General features: G+C 40.2%; 1 protein-coding gene across 3 annotated transcripts in view; it reads right to left on the reverse strand.

The window, feature by feature from the left end:
• Positions 1-17,481, reverse strand: part of KATNA1 (katanin catalytic subunit A1) — a 62,871-nt gene that overhangs the window by 4,959 nt on the left and 40,431 nt on the right. For all 3 annotated transcript variants that reach the window (XM_056566769.1, XM_056566771.1, XM_056566770.1), the window contains 3 exons: positions 12,468-12,626; positions 6,769-6,895; positions 1,112-1,246 (listed from right to left, as the gene is read on the reverse strand). In XM_056566769.1, the coding sequence (XP_056422744.1) occupies positions 1,112-1,246; positions 6,769-6,895; positions 12,468-12,626 (421 nt within the window). The remainder of the gene's footprint in view (positions 1-1,111; positions 1,247-6,768; positions 6,896-12,467; positions 12,627-17,481) is intronic.

Genomic DNA, 17,481 nt, shown 5'->3' on the forward strand with positions numbered 1-17,481 from the left:
AATCGTTGATCACTGGTTTCTTATGAGAAACCAGTGATCAACATAGAAGATCAGTGTGTGCAGTGTTATAGGTCCCTATGGGACCTATAACACTGCAAAAAAAAAAAAGTGAAAAAAAAAGTGAATAAAGATCATTTAACTCCTCCCCTATTAAAAGTTTGAATCACCCCCCTTTTCCAATAAAAAAAAAAACACAGTGTAAATAAAAATAAAAATAAACATGTGGTATCACCGCGTGCGGAAATGTCCGAATTATAAAAATATATCATTAATTAAACCGCTCGGTCGATGGCGTGCGCGCAAAAAAATTCCAAAGTCCAAAATAGTGCATTTTTGGTCACTTTTTATATAATTTAAAAATGATCAATAAGTCCTATCAATGCAAAAATGGTACCGTTAAAAACTTCAGATCACGGCGCAAAAAATGAGCCCTCATACCGCCCCATACACGGAAAAATAAAAAAGTTATAGGGGTCAGAAGATGACAATTTTAAACGTATAAATTTTCCTGCATGTAGTTATGATTTTTTCCAGAAGTCCGACAAAATCAAACCTATATAAGTAGGGTATCATTTTAATCGTATAGACCTACAGAATACATATCAGGTGTCATTTTTACCGAAAAATGTACTACGTAGAAACGGAAGCCCCCAAAAGTTACAAAACAGCGTTTTTTTTTCAATTTTGTCGCACAATGATTTTTTTTCCCGCTTCACCATAGATTTTTGGGCAAAATGACTGACGTCATTACAAAGTAGAATTGGTGGCGCAAAAAATAAGCCATCATATGGATTTTTAGGTGTAAATTTGAAAGAGTTATGATTTTTTAAAGGCAAGGAGCAAAAAACGAAAATGCAAAAACGGAAAAACCTCCGGTCCTTAAGGGGTTAAAGTAGAATAAGTCACGAAAAAAATCTCGGAATCAGAATAAACGGTAAAAGTGTCCCAGAGTTATTAATGCATAAAGTGATAGTGGTCAGAATTGCAAAACAGGGCAGAGTCCTTAAGGGGATAAACACACCAACGATCAATACCACCATATTATTATTGATTGAAAAAACAAAAACACAGATAATTTCAAACTAAAAGGAAAGGATAACAGCCCACCTACCACATGGCAAAGGAATATAAATCCGCTTTTCCAACCGTCGTCTTAAAGCTTCATCAATATCCCATGGAAAATTGGTGGCAGCAAGGACCATTACCATTTTAGATGGATCATCGTTTTCAGAAGCCCCGCCCACACCTTAACAGGAAGAATAAATTACATTCTTGTTTATTACATTACTAATACTGGGGGAGATTCATAAAGGCCTGTGCTGAGGAAAAGTCCAGTTTCTCATAGCAACCAATCAGATTGCTTCTTTTATTTTTCAGAGGCCTTTTCAAAAATGAAAGTAGCAAGCCGATTGGTTGCTATGGGCAACTGGTCAACTTTTGCTCTACAAAAAGGTTTTAAAGGGGTATTCCAGGGATCAAAAACAAGATCTTTTTTCTTTCAAAGACAGTGCCCTTCTTGTCTCCACTTTGGGTGTGGTATTACAACTTTGCTCCATTCACTTCAATAGAACTGAGCTGCAGAACCACACCCAAACTGGAGACAAACAGGGAGTGGTCTTTGAAATAAAAAAAAAAAAAGGCCTGTTTTTTTAATTCCTGGACTACCCCTATAATGAGTCTTCCCCAATATGTGCATAAATATTCACATGAAGTACATATATAGATATGTACAATGCATAGGAAATGTTTAAAGACCCGATCACTTTTTTCACATTTTGTTAGGTTGCTAATGAAGGAAAAATCTATTTTCCCCATCATTGTACACTGAATACTTCATAATGAGCATGTGAAAACAGAATTTTCGATTTTTTGGCAAATTTATTATAAAAAGGAAAAAAATAATTTTTCATTGACACAAGTATTAAGACACTTCATATTTAGCTTGGGGGCCTCTTTTTTTTTATCATCTTTGAAATATTTTCACACCTTGATTGGAGTCACCTGTGGTAAACCAGGTGATTGAACAGGATTTGGAAAGACACACCCCTTTCTATATAAGGTCTCACAGCTGACAATTCATATCAGAGCAAAAACCAAGACATGGAGGCAGAAAGAACTGCCTGTAGAGCTCAGGATTGATTGGAAGCACAGGACTGGAGGAGGGTAAAAAAATAATATTCTGCACTGAAAGTTCCCAAAAGCACAGTAGCGTTATATACTAATAACGATAATTCTTAAATGAAAAAGATAATTCCTAAATGAAAAAGAGTTTGGAACAACCAGGACTTTTCCTTGAGCTGGCCGCCCCAGAAAACTAAACCAGGAAAAAGGGCCTTGGTAAGAGAGATAACCAAGAAACCAATGGTCACTCTCACTGAGCTCCATAGAGCCTGTGTGCAGATGGGAGAAATGTCCAGAAGGCCACCACTGCAGAACTCCTTCAATCTGGGCTTTTTGTCAGAGTGGGCAAAATACGTCTCTGCTCTCGGAAAGACACATGAAAGCCTGTCTGGAGTTTGCAATAAAGCACCTAAAGGACTCTTAAGTTTTCAGATAAGCACCTTAATGTAAGAGCCAAGATTTTCTGATGTGATGGAAGTTATGTATAGAGGAAACAAGTCACTGCTCATCACATGAGCAATACTATCCCTATAGTAAAGCATCGTGGTGGTGACAGCATTATGTTGTTAGTGTGCTTTTTAGAGGTTGGGACAGGGAATGTGGTCAGAATTGAGGAAAAGATAAATGGAGCACAGAGATATTCTTAAGGAACACATGATCCAGTGCTCTGGACCGCAGAATAGCCCAAAGCCCAGGAGTGGCTTAGGGACAACTCTGTACATTTCTGAGTGTCACAGACAGAGCCATGACCTGAACCAAAGCAAACATCTCGGGAGAGACCTAAAAATGGCTTCCACCGACAGTCCCCACCCAAAGCTTGAGAGGATCTGCAGAGAAGAGTGGTAGAGAATCCAGATGTGCAAACCTTGTGGCATCACACCCAGGAAGACCCAGGAATAGCTGACAATGGTGCTTCAACTTCAAAGTGGGTTAAGGGTCTGAATACTTATGTCACACATTTTTTTCATTTATAATAAATTTCCAAAGATTTGAAACACTGTCAGTATAGGGTATTGAGTCCAGAACGGTGGGGAAAACTTGAAAAATGTATTTTGTTTTAGCACTAAGATATAACAAAACACGAAAAAGCAAAGAGAGCTTGAAAACATTCTGAACACACACTATATCAATATGTTTGTGGAAGTCTGAGTATTGTGTGCATATATATATATATATATATATATATATATATATATATATATATATATATCTATCTAAGAAAACGGCTGCAGCACACCTATCCAAAAGTGCAAAAAAAAAAAAAGTTTTATTCCAGCTAAAAATAAGACAACGTTTCTGTGGTCTCACACCACCTTGACATGAGAAAGGCGATGTGAGACCACAGAAACGATGTCTTATTTTTAGCTGGAATAAAACTTTTTTTTTTGCACTTTTGGATACTCCGGTGTGCTGCAGCCATTTTCTTCGTTTTGCAAATTTTGGACCCAGGACCGGGGTCCCTGGAACTACTTTTTTTTACTCTCTCTTTTTGAGAGTGCTGCTTCTACCTTTGGTCATATATATGTATATACACACAGACGAAGGTTGCGTACCGAAACGTACGTTGGTGTGGTGCTATCCCGGTCTCTGCCATTGCTGCTGTACATCTTTATATTGGTCTGTATCCCTGAAACATTCTACCTCTTCTCTTGTTTACATGCACCTTGCACTTTTTACTATTTGTAGCACTTTGATCTCACTTAAGATATATGCAATATTTCAATGTTCATGTGCAATCATTTATATGTGTGCAATTTGTGTGCAGTCTTTCATTTTTTACTCGTTGCATTGTAGTTGATACAGATAATTTACTATATATACACACCACAGATAATGTTTTATGTGCAGAGCCGGTGATACCACCGTTTTGTTGCTGCATTCCTCTTTTGTATCATATAGTTGTTACTATTTATTGTATATTCTACGGAATTAATAAACTTAGCACTTAGTTCATTTTATAAGTGACTCAGTTTTCTCTCTCTGGTATTTTTTGTAATATGCATGGAGTTTACATATCTATGGCTTACACTTGTGCCTGGGGTATATGAGATCTATTTCGCCATTATATTGGCATGATCCTACACTATTATATTTTTTTCTCCCAGGTAATATTGTACGGTTCTGTTCTATTTATCCTGTGCACGGACATGTATGGGCCCCTTAACTATTATGGGGCTGCGGACCCGATCATAGCCAGCTAGTAACTAAGATCTGGTCATTTTCTCACCATGGTTAGCCACAATTTTCAGCCCGACAACATCCCAAAGCACGTATGGGTCATCAGCTATGACAGTCCCTACATGCAGGGCTGAGCGCAGCGCATGCTCAGCCTGTTGTAGTGACTGAGCAGGCACATCTCATAAAGCAGCCGCCGAATTACATGCCTGTTATACTCCATCCGTGAGAGGCTTTGGAAGGAGTCACACATTTTATTATATTATACACATACACACATATTTATTTATATATATATATATATATATATATATATATATACACATATATATATACATATATATATATATATATATATATATATATATACACACACACGTATATATACACAGTGGGGGGCAAAAAGTATTTAGTCAGCTGCCAATTGTACAAGTTCTCCCACAAAACAAATGATAAAAAAAAAAAAAATCATTAAAATCACTGTCTGATTTTTAAAGAATTTATTGGCAAATTATGGTGGAAAATAAGTATTTGGTCAATAAAAGTTCATCTCAATACTTTTTTTGTTATATACCCTTTGCTGGCAATGACAGAGGTCAAATGTTTTCGGTAAGTCTTCACAAGGCTTTCACACACTGTTGCTGGTATTTTGTCCCATTCCTCCATGCAGATCTCCTCTAGAGCAGTGATGTTTTGGGGCTATCGCTGGGCAACTGCCTCCAAAGGTTTTCTATGGGGTTGAGATAAGGAGACTGGCTAGGCCACACCAGGACCTTGAAATGCTTCTTACGGAGCCACTCCATTGTTGCCCTGGCAGTGTGTTTGGGATTATTGTAATGCTGAAAGACCCAGCCATGTTTCATATTCAATGCCCTTGCTGATGGAAAGAGGTTTTCACTCAAAATCTCACGATACATGGCCCCATTCGTTCTTTCCTTTACACAGATCAGTCATCCTGGTCCTTTAGCAGAAAAACATCCCCAAAGCATGAGTTTCCATCCCCATGCTTCACAGTAAGTATGGTGTTCTTTGGATGCAACTCAGCATTCTTTCTCCTCCAAACAAGACGTGCTGAGTTTTTACCAAAAAATTCTACTTTGGTTTTATCTGACCATATGACATTCTCCCAATACTCTTCTGGATCATCCAAATGCTCTCTAGCAAACTTCAGATGGGCCTGGACATGTACTGGCTTAAGAAGGGACACATCTGGCACTGGCGGCGTAGTGTGTTACTGATTGTAGCCTTTGTTACTTTGGTCCCAGCTCTCTGTAGGTCATTCACTAGGTCCCCCCATGTGGTTCTTGGATTTTTGCTCACCGTTCTTGAGATCATTTTGACACCACGGGGTGAGATCTTGCATGGAGCCCCAGATCGAGGGAGATTATCAGTGGTCTTGTATGTCTTCCATTTTCTAATAATTGCTCCCACAGTTGATTTCTTCACACCAAGCTGTTTGTCTATTGCAGATTCAGTCTTCAGTCTGTGGAGGACAGAGACTCTTGAAGAAGTTACAGGTCTGTGAGAGCCAGAAATCTTGCTTGTTTGTAGGTGACCAAATACTTATTTTCCACCATAATTTGTAAATAAAGTCCTTAAAAATCAGACAATGTGATTTTATGGATTTTTTTCTCTCTCATAGTTGAGGTATACCTATGATGAAAATTACAGGCCTCTCATCTGGGAGAACTTGCACAATTGGTGGCTGACTAAAAAAAAACTTTTTTGCGTGTGTGTGTGTGTGTGTGTGTGTGTGTGTGTGTGTGTGTATGTGTATCTGAGGACTCCAGTCATATACTGTTAACCACGAATACACAAGAAATTACTGCTGAATTACTGAATTGGGAAGCACAGTTGTGTCTGGGAGAAATTCTGTATTCTCCACTATTGATGTGTATTGGGATTAGATCCTATGCTACAGATTCTCTCTCATATATTCGGGATACTAAAGATTTAATTTACAAGTCTGAGTGTCCATCTTAGCATCTTTTGAATTTGTATATTTTATATTATATTATATATATATATACACATACATACACACATATATAAAGCAAAATCATCGGTAGTTGCAGTATCTTGTAATACCTTCTTTATTGGACTAACAAGATTTTGTAGAGACAAGCTTTCCCGAAAGCTTGTCTCTACAAAATCTTGTTAGTCCAATAAAAAAGGTATTACAAGATACTGCAACAACCGATGATTTTGCTTTATATATGTGTGTGTGTATATATATTATATATACACATACATACATACATATACACACACACACACACACATTATATAGTGTGATACAAAGGGAAAAAAATAAAAAAATTCAGGCAATGGTGTCACACGAACAGTCCCAAGATCATAGCAGCAGGGCATTTTAAATTATACCTTCCAATTGCATATTAGAAGTTCCAGAAATGTTGCCTGTTACTAGACACCCCTTTAAGTATTCTTAATGCAGTAAAGAGCAATAGTTACCATCCATCTGAACTAGGAGCTCTGATTTTACTCTTCTACTAGCTTCATGTTCTTCTGAGGTACCGCGCCGGCTACATATGGAGTCAATTTCATCAATAAATATAGTTGTAGGTGCGTAGAATCGTGCCTAAAAGCAAAGAGTTCAATCAGTTTACAGTAAAGAAATGCTCTTTCTTGCTCAGTAATGTAACAAGTTTTAAGTGTACCTGTACTTTTGAAAGAATTTTAAAAACCTGCATGTTTTGTTAGATTAACCTTTTAGTTCTCTTGCTGCTGTTACTGAGCCCCTTCCATGTTTCAAAGCCACAGTGCTCCATTAAGTAAAATGAATTGGTTCCAGCTTGTTAGCTGAAACTATTGTGTTTTAAGATCATAAATTTGATCTAAAGCCCCAAAACAAGAAAAAACTAAATATTCAAATTATTAAGAAAGATTGACCAGATAGCTAAATAGAGATAAAACCAAGTGCTTACATGTTAATGTTAGAAATATGTATGCATGGATGAATGGAGCTTCTTCAGGGATCTGTACAGTACACACAGTGTGCCAAAAAATAAAAAAACAACATCAAGCTGCCCTCACATAGTGTCCAAAAGAGCAGCTAGTCCTGGCACTGGTAAAGAACAGGACAGAACATTTAAACCTGCACTGTACAGTAGAGAGGCACTGCCAGACAGCCAATAAGTGCACACACTCCAATATTAAAAAGTTTTTTTCCCAGTAAATGCAAACTCTGATTTATCTTCTAGTGATTTACACCTGGGCCTTCAGGTTCAAACATTTTTTGATATATTAGGTTATTAAGTTGCAAAATGAGAAAACATTTTTAAAACAAGCAGGGGTGGAATTACATATTCCGTTGCATTCCACAGATCATTTATAAAGGATATATTTTTATTTTGTTTTTATTTTAGCCAATGCATCAACCTGTTCTTTGCAAAAACAGAGACAAATTATTGGTCATACATTTTTCTCTAGAATTTCATTATCCAAGGAGAGAAGCATTTTCTAAGGTTCAAGTGGACAGAAGAGAAAACAAAGATAAACAAATACTTCTAGGAGGAATTCTTGCACAAGTATTTCATATACACCACAGCTCCACAGAAGCTAATACATTGCAGAAAATATAAATATGTAGCATTAACATTCACCGCAACACGAATAAAGATCAGCATGCTGTAAATGTATATATTACTGATATGCTGTACACTGGTCAACAATTTGCAGGCTTCTATGGAGCAGACACTGTTCTTATCAATATAAGTAATGGTACGTTCATATTGAAGTCTTTCTTATGAAGCTGAAATTAGCGTACGTGATAACATATATACGGACAATAAATACTGGGCACATATACTATTGTAAACGCGCCAGAATTCTGGTGTAATCTCTGCTAAAAAATGGTTTACATGACTACATTTGTTATAAGAGTTCATCATTTTAAATTCACTGTTGCACCTCGCTAGGGTGAAAGGGGAAATGGCTTCTCAAAAATGGGGTGTGGATTTATGGAAAGCATTTACCGTATACACTCGAGTATAAGCAGAGTTTTGTGCTGAAAACACCCCCTTCGGCTTATACTCGAGTGAACTCTCCGCCTTCAGTGGTCTTCAACCTGCGGACCTCCAGATGTTGCAAAACTACAACTCCCAGCATGCCCAGACAGCCGATGGCTGTCCGGGCATGCTTGGAGTTGGAGTTTTGCAACATCTGGAGGTACGCAGGTTGAAGACCACTGGATTAACAGGCTGTGATGATGAAGGGGGGGGGATGATGACAGGGTAATGATGAAGGGGGGGTGATGAAGGAGGGGATGATGAAGGCGGGGTAGGATGATGTATTTCCCACCCTAGGCTTATAGTCGAGTCAATAACTTTTTTTCTGGGTTTTTGGGGTGAAATTAGGGGCCTCTGCTTATATTCGGGTCGGCTTATACTCGAGAATATACTGTATATAGGAATATGCACATAATTGTGGCATAACATTCTGGAGTGAAAGAAGCCAACTTACAGTTGGGCTAAACTGTCTGAGACACTATAATTAAACTAGCACATTTTTAGACTGTTTTTAGAAGTTTTCACTGACTCTTGCACATGATTAGTAAATCTGTCTCAGTCTTTTTTTTCGGTGTTGTAGCCATTTCATTTTTATTCATGAATCCTATCCTGTGTGGTTTGTCATGTTGGGAAAGCTTGCTGCCTGTTTTTCCTGTAGACACAGGCTGGGGTTATAAAAATATCTGTGTGGACATTTCACCGACAGCGAAGCGCTGGCAGAACATGCCAGCAGTATGACCGCTTGGAAATGTATTGTCTCAAAGATGGCAATGCATTTCCGTGCGGACTCCAAAGAAAGAATAGACATGACTATTATTTCTTCGGATGCCAGAATCAGAATTTTCGCGCCAGAAACATCTTGCATGGAAATTTTGCCATGTGAACAATGCAGCAGAATTCCATTGAAATCAATGGGACTTTGCTGCAGAGGAATTCCACACAGAAATTCCATTGAGTGAACGTAGTCCGAGTGTGCTTTATGGTAGCTGAAATGAAAAAGATTGACATCGAACTGATTACCCTTATAAGCTGTACTGGTCAGCAAAGCTGATAAAGTACCGAAAATGGCAACTTGCTATGGCTGCTTGAGTGGCCAGCCTAAAAACCAGAATATTTTTGAATGTGGATAAACACATAAAAAAACACAACAAAAATGTTTGAAATATGGGTACAAAATTAACTTGATTTAAGTAACATGTCATTTTCTAAACTCTTCCAGAAATCTGCTGTACATATATGGCACTGTCGACAAGTACCGTACTTCTGGTTATTAATGACCATGGCAGTAACCAATAATGACAAAACCCTGGCAGCTAGACATTAAGAGGGAGACTCGTCATTTTTTAAATGATGATATAGTGTTTTATTGTGCAAAATTATGAAACTTTTATTATATGTTTAATGTATATAAAAAAAAATGTAAAAAAAAAAAAAAATGGCTCTCAAAAGGGATTTTTTTTTTTTTTTTATACTACAATACCTGATTCTGATGCATGTTTTTATTAAAGTAAACCGTGCAGTTCAAAGTGATATTAAAGGACAACTGCAGTGGTATGACACTTATCCCCTATCCACTGGGACCCCCCCCACGATCTCCCTAACGGGGTGCTGCCATTAGCGCCCGTCTCCTCCCCGTCCCCATACAGTTCTATGGGGGGAGATGGGGAGGCACGAACGCTGCCTCCCCGCCTCTCCCATAGATATGCATGGAGGAGGCGTGCTGGCTGCAACGCCCCCCTGCAATGGACAGCCGTGGCCCCGTACAGGAGATCACAGGGGGTCCCAGCAGTCGGACCCTCTGTGATCAAACACTTATCCCCTATCCTGTGGATAGGGGATAAGTGCTAATCACGCTGCAGATGCCCTTTAACAATAGGTATGTCCAAGCAGAATTCCGCCAAAAAGAATGAACATGTTTATTCTGTCAGGGGAATTCGGATCCATGTCAGAATCTCTGGTGTGCACTGAGCAGCAAAATCCCTTGAAATTAACCCCTTAACGACCACGGACGTATATTTACATCCTGTGGGCGGCTCCCGATCTGAGAAGCGCGCTTCATATCTGCGGTGTCCCGGTTGCTCTCAGCAACCAGGACCCGCGGCAAATACCGGACATCACTGATCGACCTGATATCCGGAATTAACCCTTTAGATTTCGCAATAAAAGTTGATCTCGGCATCTAAAACAGGAGAATACACTACCGGAATTTTTTAAAACTTTTTTCTTTTAATTTTTTTTATTTTTTTATTATTATTATTGTTTTTTATACTTTTTATGTCCAGAGCAGGTGACTACGGGAGACGGACGGAGGCAAGTGAGGGGACCTCCGTCCGCCATTATAGATGATCGGATCCCTGCAGAACCGCTGCAGGCGATCTGATCATCTATTTTAACATGCGCACTGCTGTGATCTGTACTGACGGCGGACGGCGCGGATGTCGGCCATTACCGGCGGGTCCCCGGCTGCTGCTAGCAGCCGGAACCTGCCCTGTATGGCGCGAGCACCGCTCTGATGCTCGCGGTCATACACAGGACGTAAATGTATGTCCTGGTGCGCTAAATACCGCTGCACCCGGACATACATTTACTTCTGTGGTCATTAAGGGGTTAAAAGGGATTCGGCTGCAAGCAGATTCCGCTCAAACTTAAAGGAGAACTCCAGAACATAAAAATTGTCCCCCATACTGCCGGCAGTAAAAAAAATAAAGATGTACATACCTTCCTTAGCTCCCCCGGAGCCTCTGGTAACCGGCTCCGGTCTCCGCCACGATCCTCTTCCTGGTGGTCGGAGAGTCATACTGCGCTCAGCCAATCACCGGCTGCAGTGAAGTCCCGGCGATAGTCTGAGCGGCAGTGTGAACGCTTCAAGACACAAAATTCTTCACTACACCGGCACACTGCCGCTCAGCCTATCATCGGCCGAGCCGGGACTTCACTGGGGCCGGTGATTGGCTGAGCGCAGTATGACTCGCCGACCAACAGCAACCAGGAAGAGGATCGTGCCGGAGACCGGAGCCGGTTACCGGAGGCCCCGGGGAGCGAAGGAAGGTATGTACATCTTTATATTTTTTACTGCCGGCAGTATGGGGGAATTTTTTGCCTAAAGTCTATGTGCATGTTATACGTCGATACACCCCCAGGAAAGGCAGGGGGAGAGAGGCCGTCGCTGCCCGCTTCTCTCCCCCTGCCTTTCCTGGGGTCTAGAGCCCTGCTGCCGGCCCTTCTCTCCCCCTGGCTATCGGCGCCGCTGCCCGTTCTGTCCCCCTGACTATTGGTGCCGGCGCCCCATTGCCAGCGCCGATAGCCAGGGGGAGAGAAGGGGCAGCGGCACCCATTGCCGGCGCCGCTGCCCCGTTGCCTCCCCCCATCCCCGGTGGCATAATTACCTGTTGCCGGGGTCTTTTTTTACCCAAATATCCTTGGTAAAACGAGGGTGCGTGTTATAGGCCGGTGCGTGGTATACCCCGATAAATACGGTATTTATAGTGGCATAGACTCATGGTACAGGGACATGATATTACTGCTTTATAAAGCATTAGTGCAGTCTCATCTGGAATATGGTGTTCAGTTATAGGCACCGGTTTAGAGAAAGAATGTCCTGAAGCTGGTAAAAGTACAAAGACGTGCAACAAAACTAATAGGGGGCATGGAGCATATTAGTTATGATGAAAGGTTTAAAGATGCATGCTCAACTTATTTAAGTACATGAATGGACCATAACAAAATATGATGAACAGGGGGCACTTTTCTTTACCATAAGAAATGTAAATCTTTGGACAGTCTACCTCAGGAACTGGTAAGAGCAAAAACTGTTGAACAAAATAACATTCATACATATGTAGAAGTATAGACTTTGTGTCTATAGTTGCACACATTACCTTCTTTATTCTCCAACACCCCTTCCCTTCATTCATGTTTTCCCCTCCTTGGAAGTACTTACAGGACTATTCAATCTATCAGTGGTTGTGCATTTGTGTTTTGAGCTCTGTGCACTAGGATGTAAATATGCACATCAATCTTGGTACTGGATGGTGTTACAGCTATTTTTTCTAACTACTGTCTTAAGTCAGTAAGAGGCAGGGCAAGAAAAAACATTCCATGTAATACCTTGCTGCTCAGTGGAATATCAAAACAAGTGCTTACCATTTCAAACAAAAGGCGGACAAGCTTCTCAGATTCTCCTCTGTATTTGGATGTAAGTGTAGAAGATGAAATATTGAAAAACGTAGTCTTGCATTCTGTTGCCACAGCTTTGGCTAAGAGAGTCTTCCCTGTTCCTGGCGGTCCAACCATCAGAACACCCTTTAGAGAAGATGTATAACTGAAAGTAACTACGTCTGTATGTTCAAGAATAACTTGCGAATGGTTAGAGATACTTCAATGAAACTTGGCACACATGTTACTTGGTACATATGTCAACTAAAAATAAAGTACAGTTAAAATCACCCCTAAAAACAAAGGCCCATTTGCAAGGTGAGGTTTTTGTCTGATGTCCCATGAAAGTCAAAAGGGTTTCCCAGTACACCTCCTAATCGCATTATTCTAGGGCTGCAGAGATTGCCCAGGATTTTTAAACATCATGCCGACTGTCCGAAAGACAGGTGCAGAGAATAGTTAGTGTGGAGAATGGGATATGGGGACAAGAGTCATTGTTGCTTTTCCAATCTTACAAAGTTTAGTTATGAAGTCAGGTGCTTAAAGGTTTTTTTTTTTGTGTCAGATTTACTGAACAGGACATTGCCAAGAATCATTTTTAACATAATTTCCATAACAGAAGCTTGCTTCCTGCCCCGCAGCACTCCTTCAGTTAGTTACATTACATCCACTGAGATGTGCACAATGATAAAAATGAATCATGGTACACCATGACAGGCCCTGGCTCTGGAAAGAGTTATTTTCAAAACAGTAGGTATATTGAATGTACAATGGAGATCAAAATTAGAGAACAGTTTATGAACACTTTTTTCAGAAATAATGCAATCATCATTTAAAGGATTTTTTTGTAAGGGGTATACCATGCCAATTGAACAGAGTTTTACAAAATAACCAAAGAACATCAACATAAAAGCTTTATTTTTCAAAAAACGTGATGATCCTAATTACAGAACAGCAATGACTGTAGCACAGAGAAAGATTGTAAGTAAATTTTCTGAAGGTAACAACAGTAACCAGTGGGAAGTGTACAGGCCTTTACTTTGAATGACTTCAGCACATCTGTCCACTCTTGTTCCTGTCTCTTCCACAGTTCTGTGACTGTTGTGGGTTTCTTGGCCACAACTTTTTCACCAAGGATTTTCCAGAGGTTTTCTATTGGGTTTGGATCAGGACTCTTGGCAGACATTTCATAGTTTCAATGTTATCAGTTTCAAGGAACGGCTTGAAAATTGCTGCTGATTGAGTGATGAAAGCAAGGAAGGAACCATGTGTTATTGAAGAAGGTTCTGATACACACTTACATTCACTCTGTAGCCATGTAGCTGTACGAGAGGTCCAACGCCTGCTACAGAAAACATTCCCCAAACCATGACACTTCCTCCTCCACCTTTCAAGGACTTCTTTACACACTTTGGGTTCAGTCTTTCCCCAGTTTGTCGACGAACATAATGTTTTCCATCAGACCCAAATAAATTAAACTTGTTTTCATCACTAAAATGAACTCTTGACCACTTCTTCTCTGTCCACACAACATGCTCCTCAGCAAAGGTGAGTCTAGCCTTTTGATTCTTTCTTCTAATGAGAAGTTTGGTTCCTGCAGAGTGGGCTTTCAGTCCAAATGCTCTTAAATGTGCACTCTCATTAAAACTAATTTTTACTGTCCAGAGCACATTTTCCCCCCATCTTTTGCATAGACTTTGGACTCCTGCTGGCCTGGCAGAAGTCCAAAACACACATTTAGTTTTTTCCTGCTATCCCTGAGGGGTGCCCTATTAGGATCCTTTTTGTGTGTGTGTGTGTGTGTGCAGGCCAACATCTTCTGCACGGTTTTAGAATTAGGGAACGGGAAACAGGCAGTTGCCAGGGTTGTTTTCCTCCCGGGTGACCGCTTATAGTATAAGTACACTAGAGATAGTAAATAAAAAAGAGAAAATGAGGAGGGGAAAAAAAAAGTAGGAAGATTGATGGTGGGTTCACAGGACGCAAGTAAACGGTCGATATTGAGTAATCTATTGAGGTCAGAAGGCTTAGATATAGCATTCCTTTAAGAAACACATTCATTTACCCACTCAAAAGTTTAAGCTCACCAGTAAGAACTTTCTAACTGCATACCAGTTATACGGATAATCCCAAATCAAAAGGAATTATCATTTTCATTACACAAAACATCCCGTGGGTATATTTAGATAGTTTTAAAGACAAAGGAAGGTATATTTTAATGAAGGGGATGATAGCTTCACAGAAGGTAACTTTGGCATCAATATACCTCCTGAATATTAAACAGGGGCTAGTACTACGCCAAATATTGTATAAACTGGAAAATTCTAATCTTGGGAGGGGATTTTAATTTTGCATTGGAACCCCAGGTGGACACATCGCGGGGATTGTCGTATATGAGTTTATCTGCGGTACGGCAATGCAAAAAGATGTTGTACGACTGTCAGTTGGTGGATGCCTGGCGCATTTTACATCCGAGAGGGATTACTCCTGTTATTCAACTGTGCATGGCTCATTTTCTAGGATTGATTTTTTTTGTTGAAACAGAGAGACCTGGAACTGCGACATGCAGCATCAATTGACAGTAAATTTTTCTCGGATTCACCAAAAGATCACCGAAGTGATCCACTAATTCCCTATATTTCCCATATATTTGTTGAAAGGTATAATCTTTATTAATTTCAAAACACCAACAAAAAAGGAGTTAAAATTTGCAGTGTATCTCTCCTCCTGTATTATTAATTATCTGTGCCAGCCAGGCATCACCTATTATCTACCTGTGTGTACCTGCAGTGTACACACGGTTAGTGGAGGAGTCTGCACTGTATATTAAAAAACCTATCCTATGCCCCCCTCGACATGTTTCGCCGCAAGACGCGGCTTTGTCAAGAGGCTTAAGGGCACTTAAGCCTCTTGACAAAGCCGCGTCTTGCGGCGAAACATGTCGAGGGGGGCATAGGATAGGTTTTTTAATATACGGGATTAGAATTTAATATACGGGATTAGAATTTCAAGCAAAAGTGAAAGCTTATATAGCAAATTCAGGGTTGCCAAAGCTAGAGAGATGTGAAGTAGAAGAATTAGAAAAGGCCATCTCGGAAGAGGAATTAAATCATGCTTTAAGTTAAATGCAGGAAGGGAAATCACCAGGGCCCAATGGGCTGACATTAAGCTATTATGAATGAATAGCTTAATGAACCTTTTTTTTCTTAAAAGCTTTAACTCAATAGCCCGAGGGTGTCAGGTACCTAAAGACACGACTAGAGCATATGTAACAGGGATACTTAAGGAAGGGAAATATGCCTCACAATGTATGAGTTATAGACCTATTTCCCTCCTGAACGGTGATTTAAAATTATTCTCAAAGATACTAGCTAGAAGACTATCTGCGTTTATGGAAAAGATAGTACACTATGATCAGGTGGGGTTTATTGAGAGAAGGGAGGCTAAGGACAATACCATCAGGACTGTTATTTTGGTCCAGTTCGCCCGGCCAAAGAAGACTCCACCGATGTTGTTAGTGACTGATGCCAAGAAGGCATTTGACTGGGTTAACTGGACCTATATGGAAGAGACCTTAAGACATTGGGGCCTAGAAAACAACTTTTTAAATTTGATTCTGGGACTGTATCAGACCCAAACAGCTAAAGTAAGAGTAAATGGAACACTATCAGATGACTTGGAGATAAGAAATGGAACTAGACAGGGGTCTCCCCTGTCCCCCCTAATTTTTACATAAATTCTAGAGTCATTCTTATGCAAGATCAGAGCGAATAGAGATGTGGAAGGGTTGGAGATACGCTGAACACAATGTTGTGGCCTATGCAGATGACCTAACATTCTATATTGCAAAACCACATGTTACATTGCCCATATTAATGTAGAAGTTTGTAAAATACGCTAGACGGTCTAATTTTAAAGTTAACTGGGGGAAATCAGAAGCTCTCAACATTACTCCGTGAGAGGAAGTAATAACACAACTTCAACTAGTGTTTAAGTTCAAATGGGCAATACAGACAATTAAGGTCCTGGGAATATAGATTCCCGCAGATCTAAGATTGCTGCATAAATTTAATTATGCCCTGCTAATAACAAACAGCCAGAGTCAGTGCGTGAAGTGGTCATCAACATTTTTTTAATGGTTTGGGAGATCTGCGCTTTATAAAATGACTATTTTACCGCGGATTTTGTAAATTTTCCAATGCGTGCCAGTGAGATTACTGCAGGTGTTCCTTGGGACCTTGGCAAAGTTAAGAGGGTACTATACCGCAGTTCATCTGGCACAGGTAGTAGAGTGGTGCATCCAAAAACAAAACTCTGGGTCTAAGTAGAACAAGCTACAACATCAATTCCATTGAATTGTTTACCTTGGTGCCAAGGTACAGAACTGAAAGAGCTACGACAACACCCCACGATTGGGGCTACATTGGAAATCTGTGGTGAGGCAATAGTACGGAGGGAGTTGATGCCGATTAACTCGCTAACTACCTCTATTATCGGAAATCCGATGTTTTCTAGGTGAGGAAATAGTACGGAGGGAGTTGATGCCAAATAACTCGCTATTGACACCTATTATCGGAAACCCGATGTTCCCTACTAGTGTGGGGGACCCGATGTTTCTGCAATGGATTGAGGGTGGAAAATTTCGAGATCATTTGAGAAAAAGGGATGCGCAGGATGAATGGACTTAAGAGGGAGAGGCAGCAGACCCTGGGCCACTGGGTTTTTGGAGAATTTTGCAATTGAAACATTTAAGTTGCCCAATCCCAGTTGCTATCTGAAAAAAGCAACGGATTTAGAGGAACGTGCCGTTCAAGAGAACCCGTAAAAACATGTTCTCTCTAAGATCTATAAAATATGTCTCGCTCTTCATGGACAGCAGCAACATTGATACACAGTTAAGTAGGAAAGAGATTTAGGAATTTCATTATCGGAGGAACAATGGTTTGGCACACTCTTCCTCAGTTAGTGCGCGCATGCAAGAGGCAAATTATAAAAGGTACTA

The sequence above is a fragment of the Hyla sarda genome, chromosome 3, assembly GCF_029499605.1.
Source record: "Hyla sarda isolate aHylSar1 chromosome 3, aHylSar1.hap1, whole genome shotgun sequence".
Taxonomy (NCBI): domain Eukaryota; kingdom Metazoa; phylum Chordata; class Amphibia; order Anura; family Hylidae; genus Hyla; species Hyla sarda.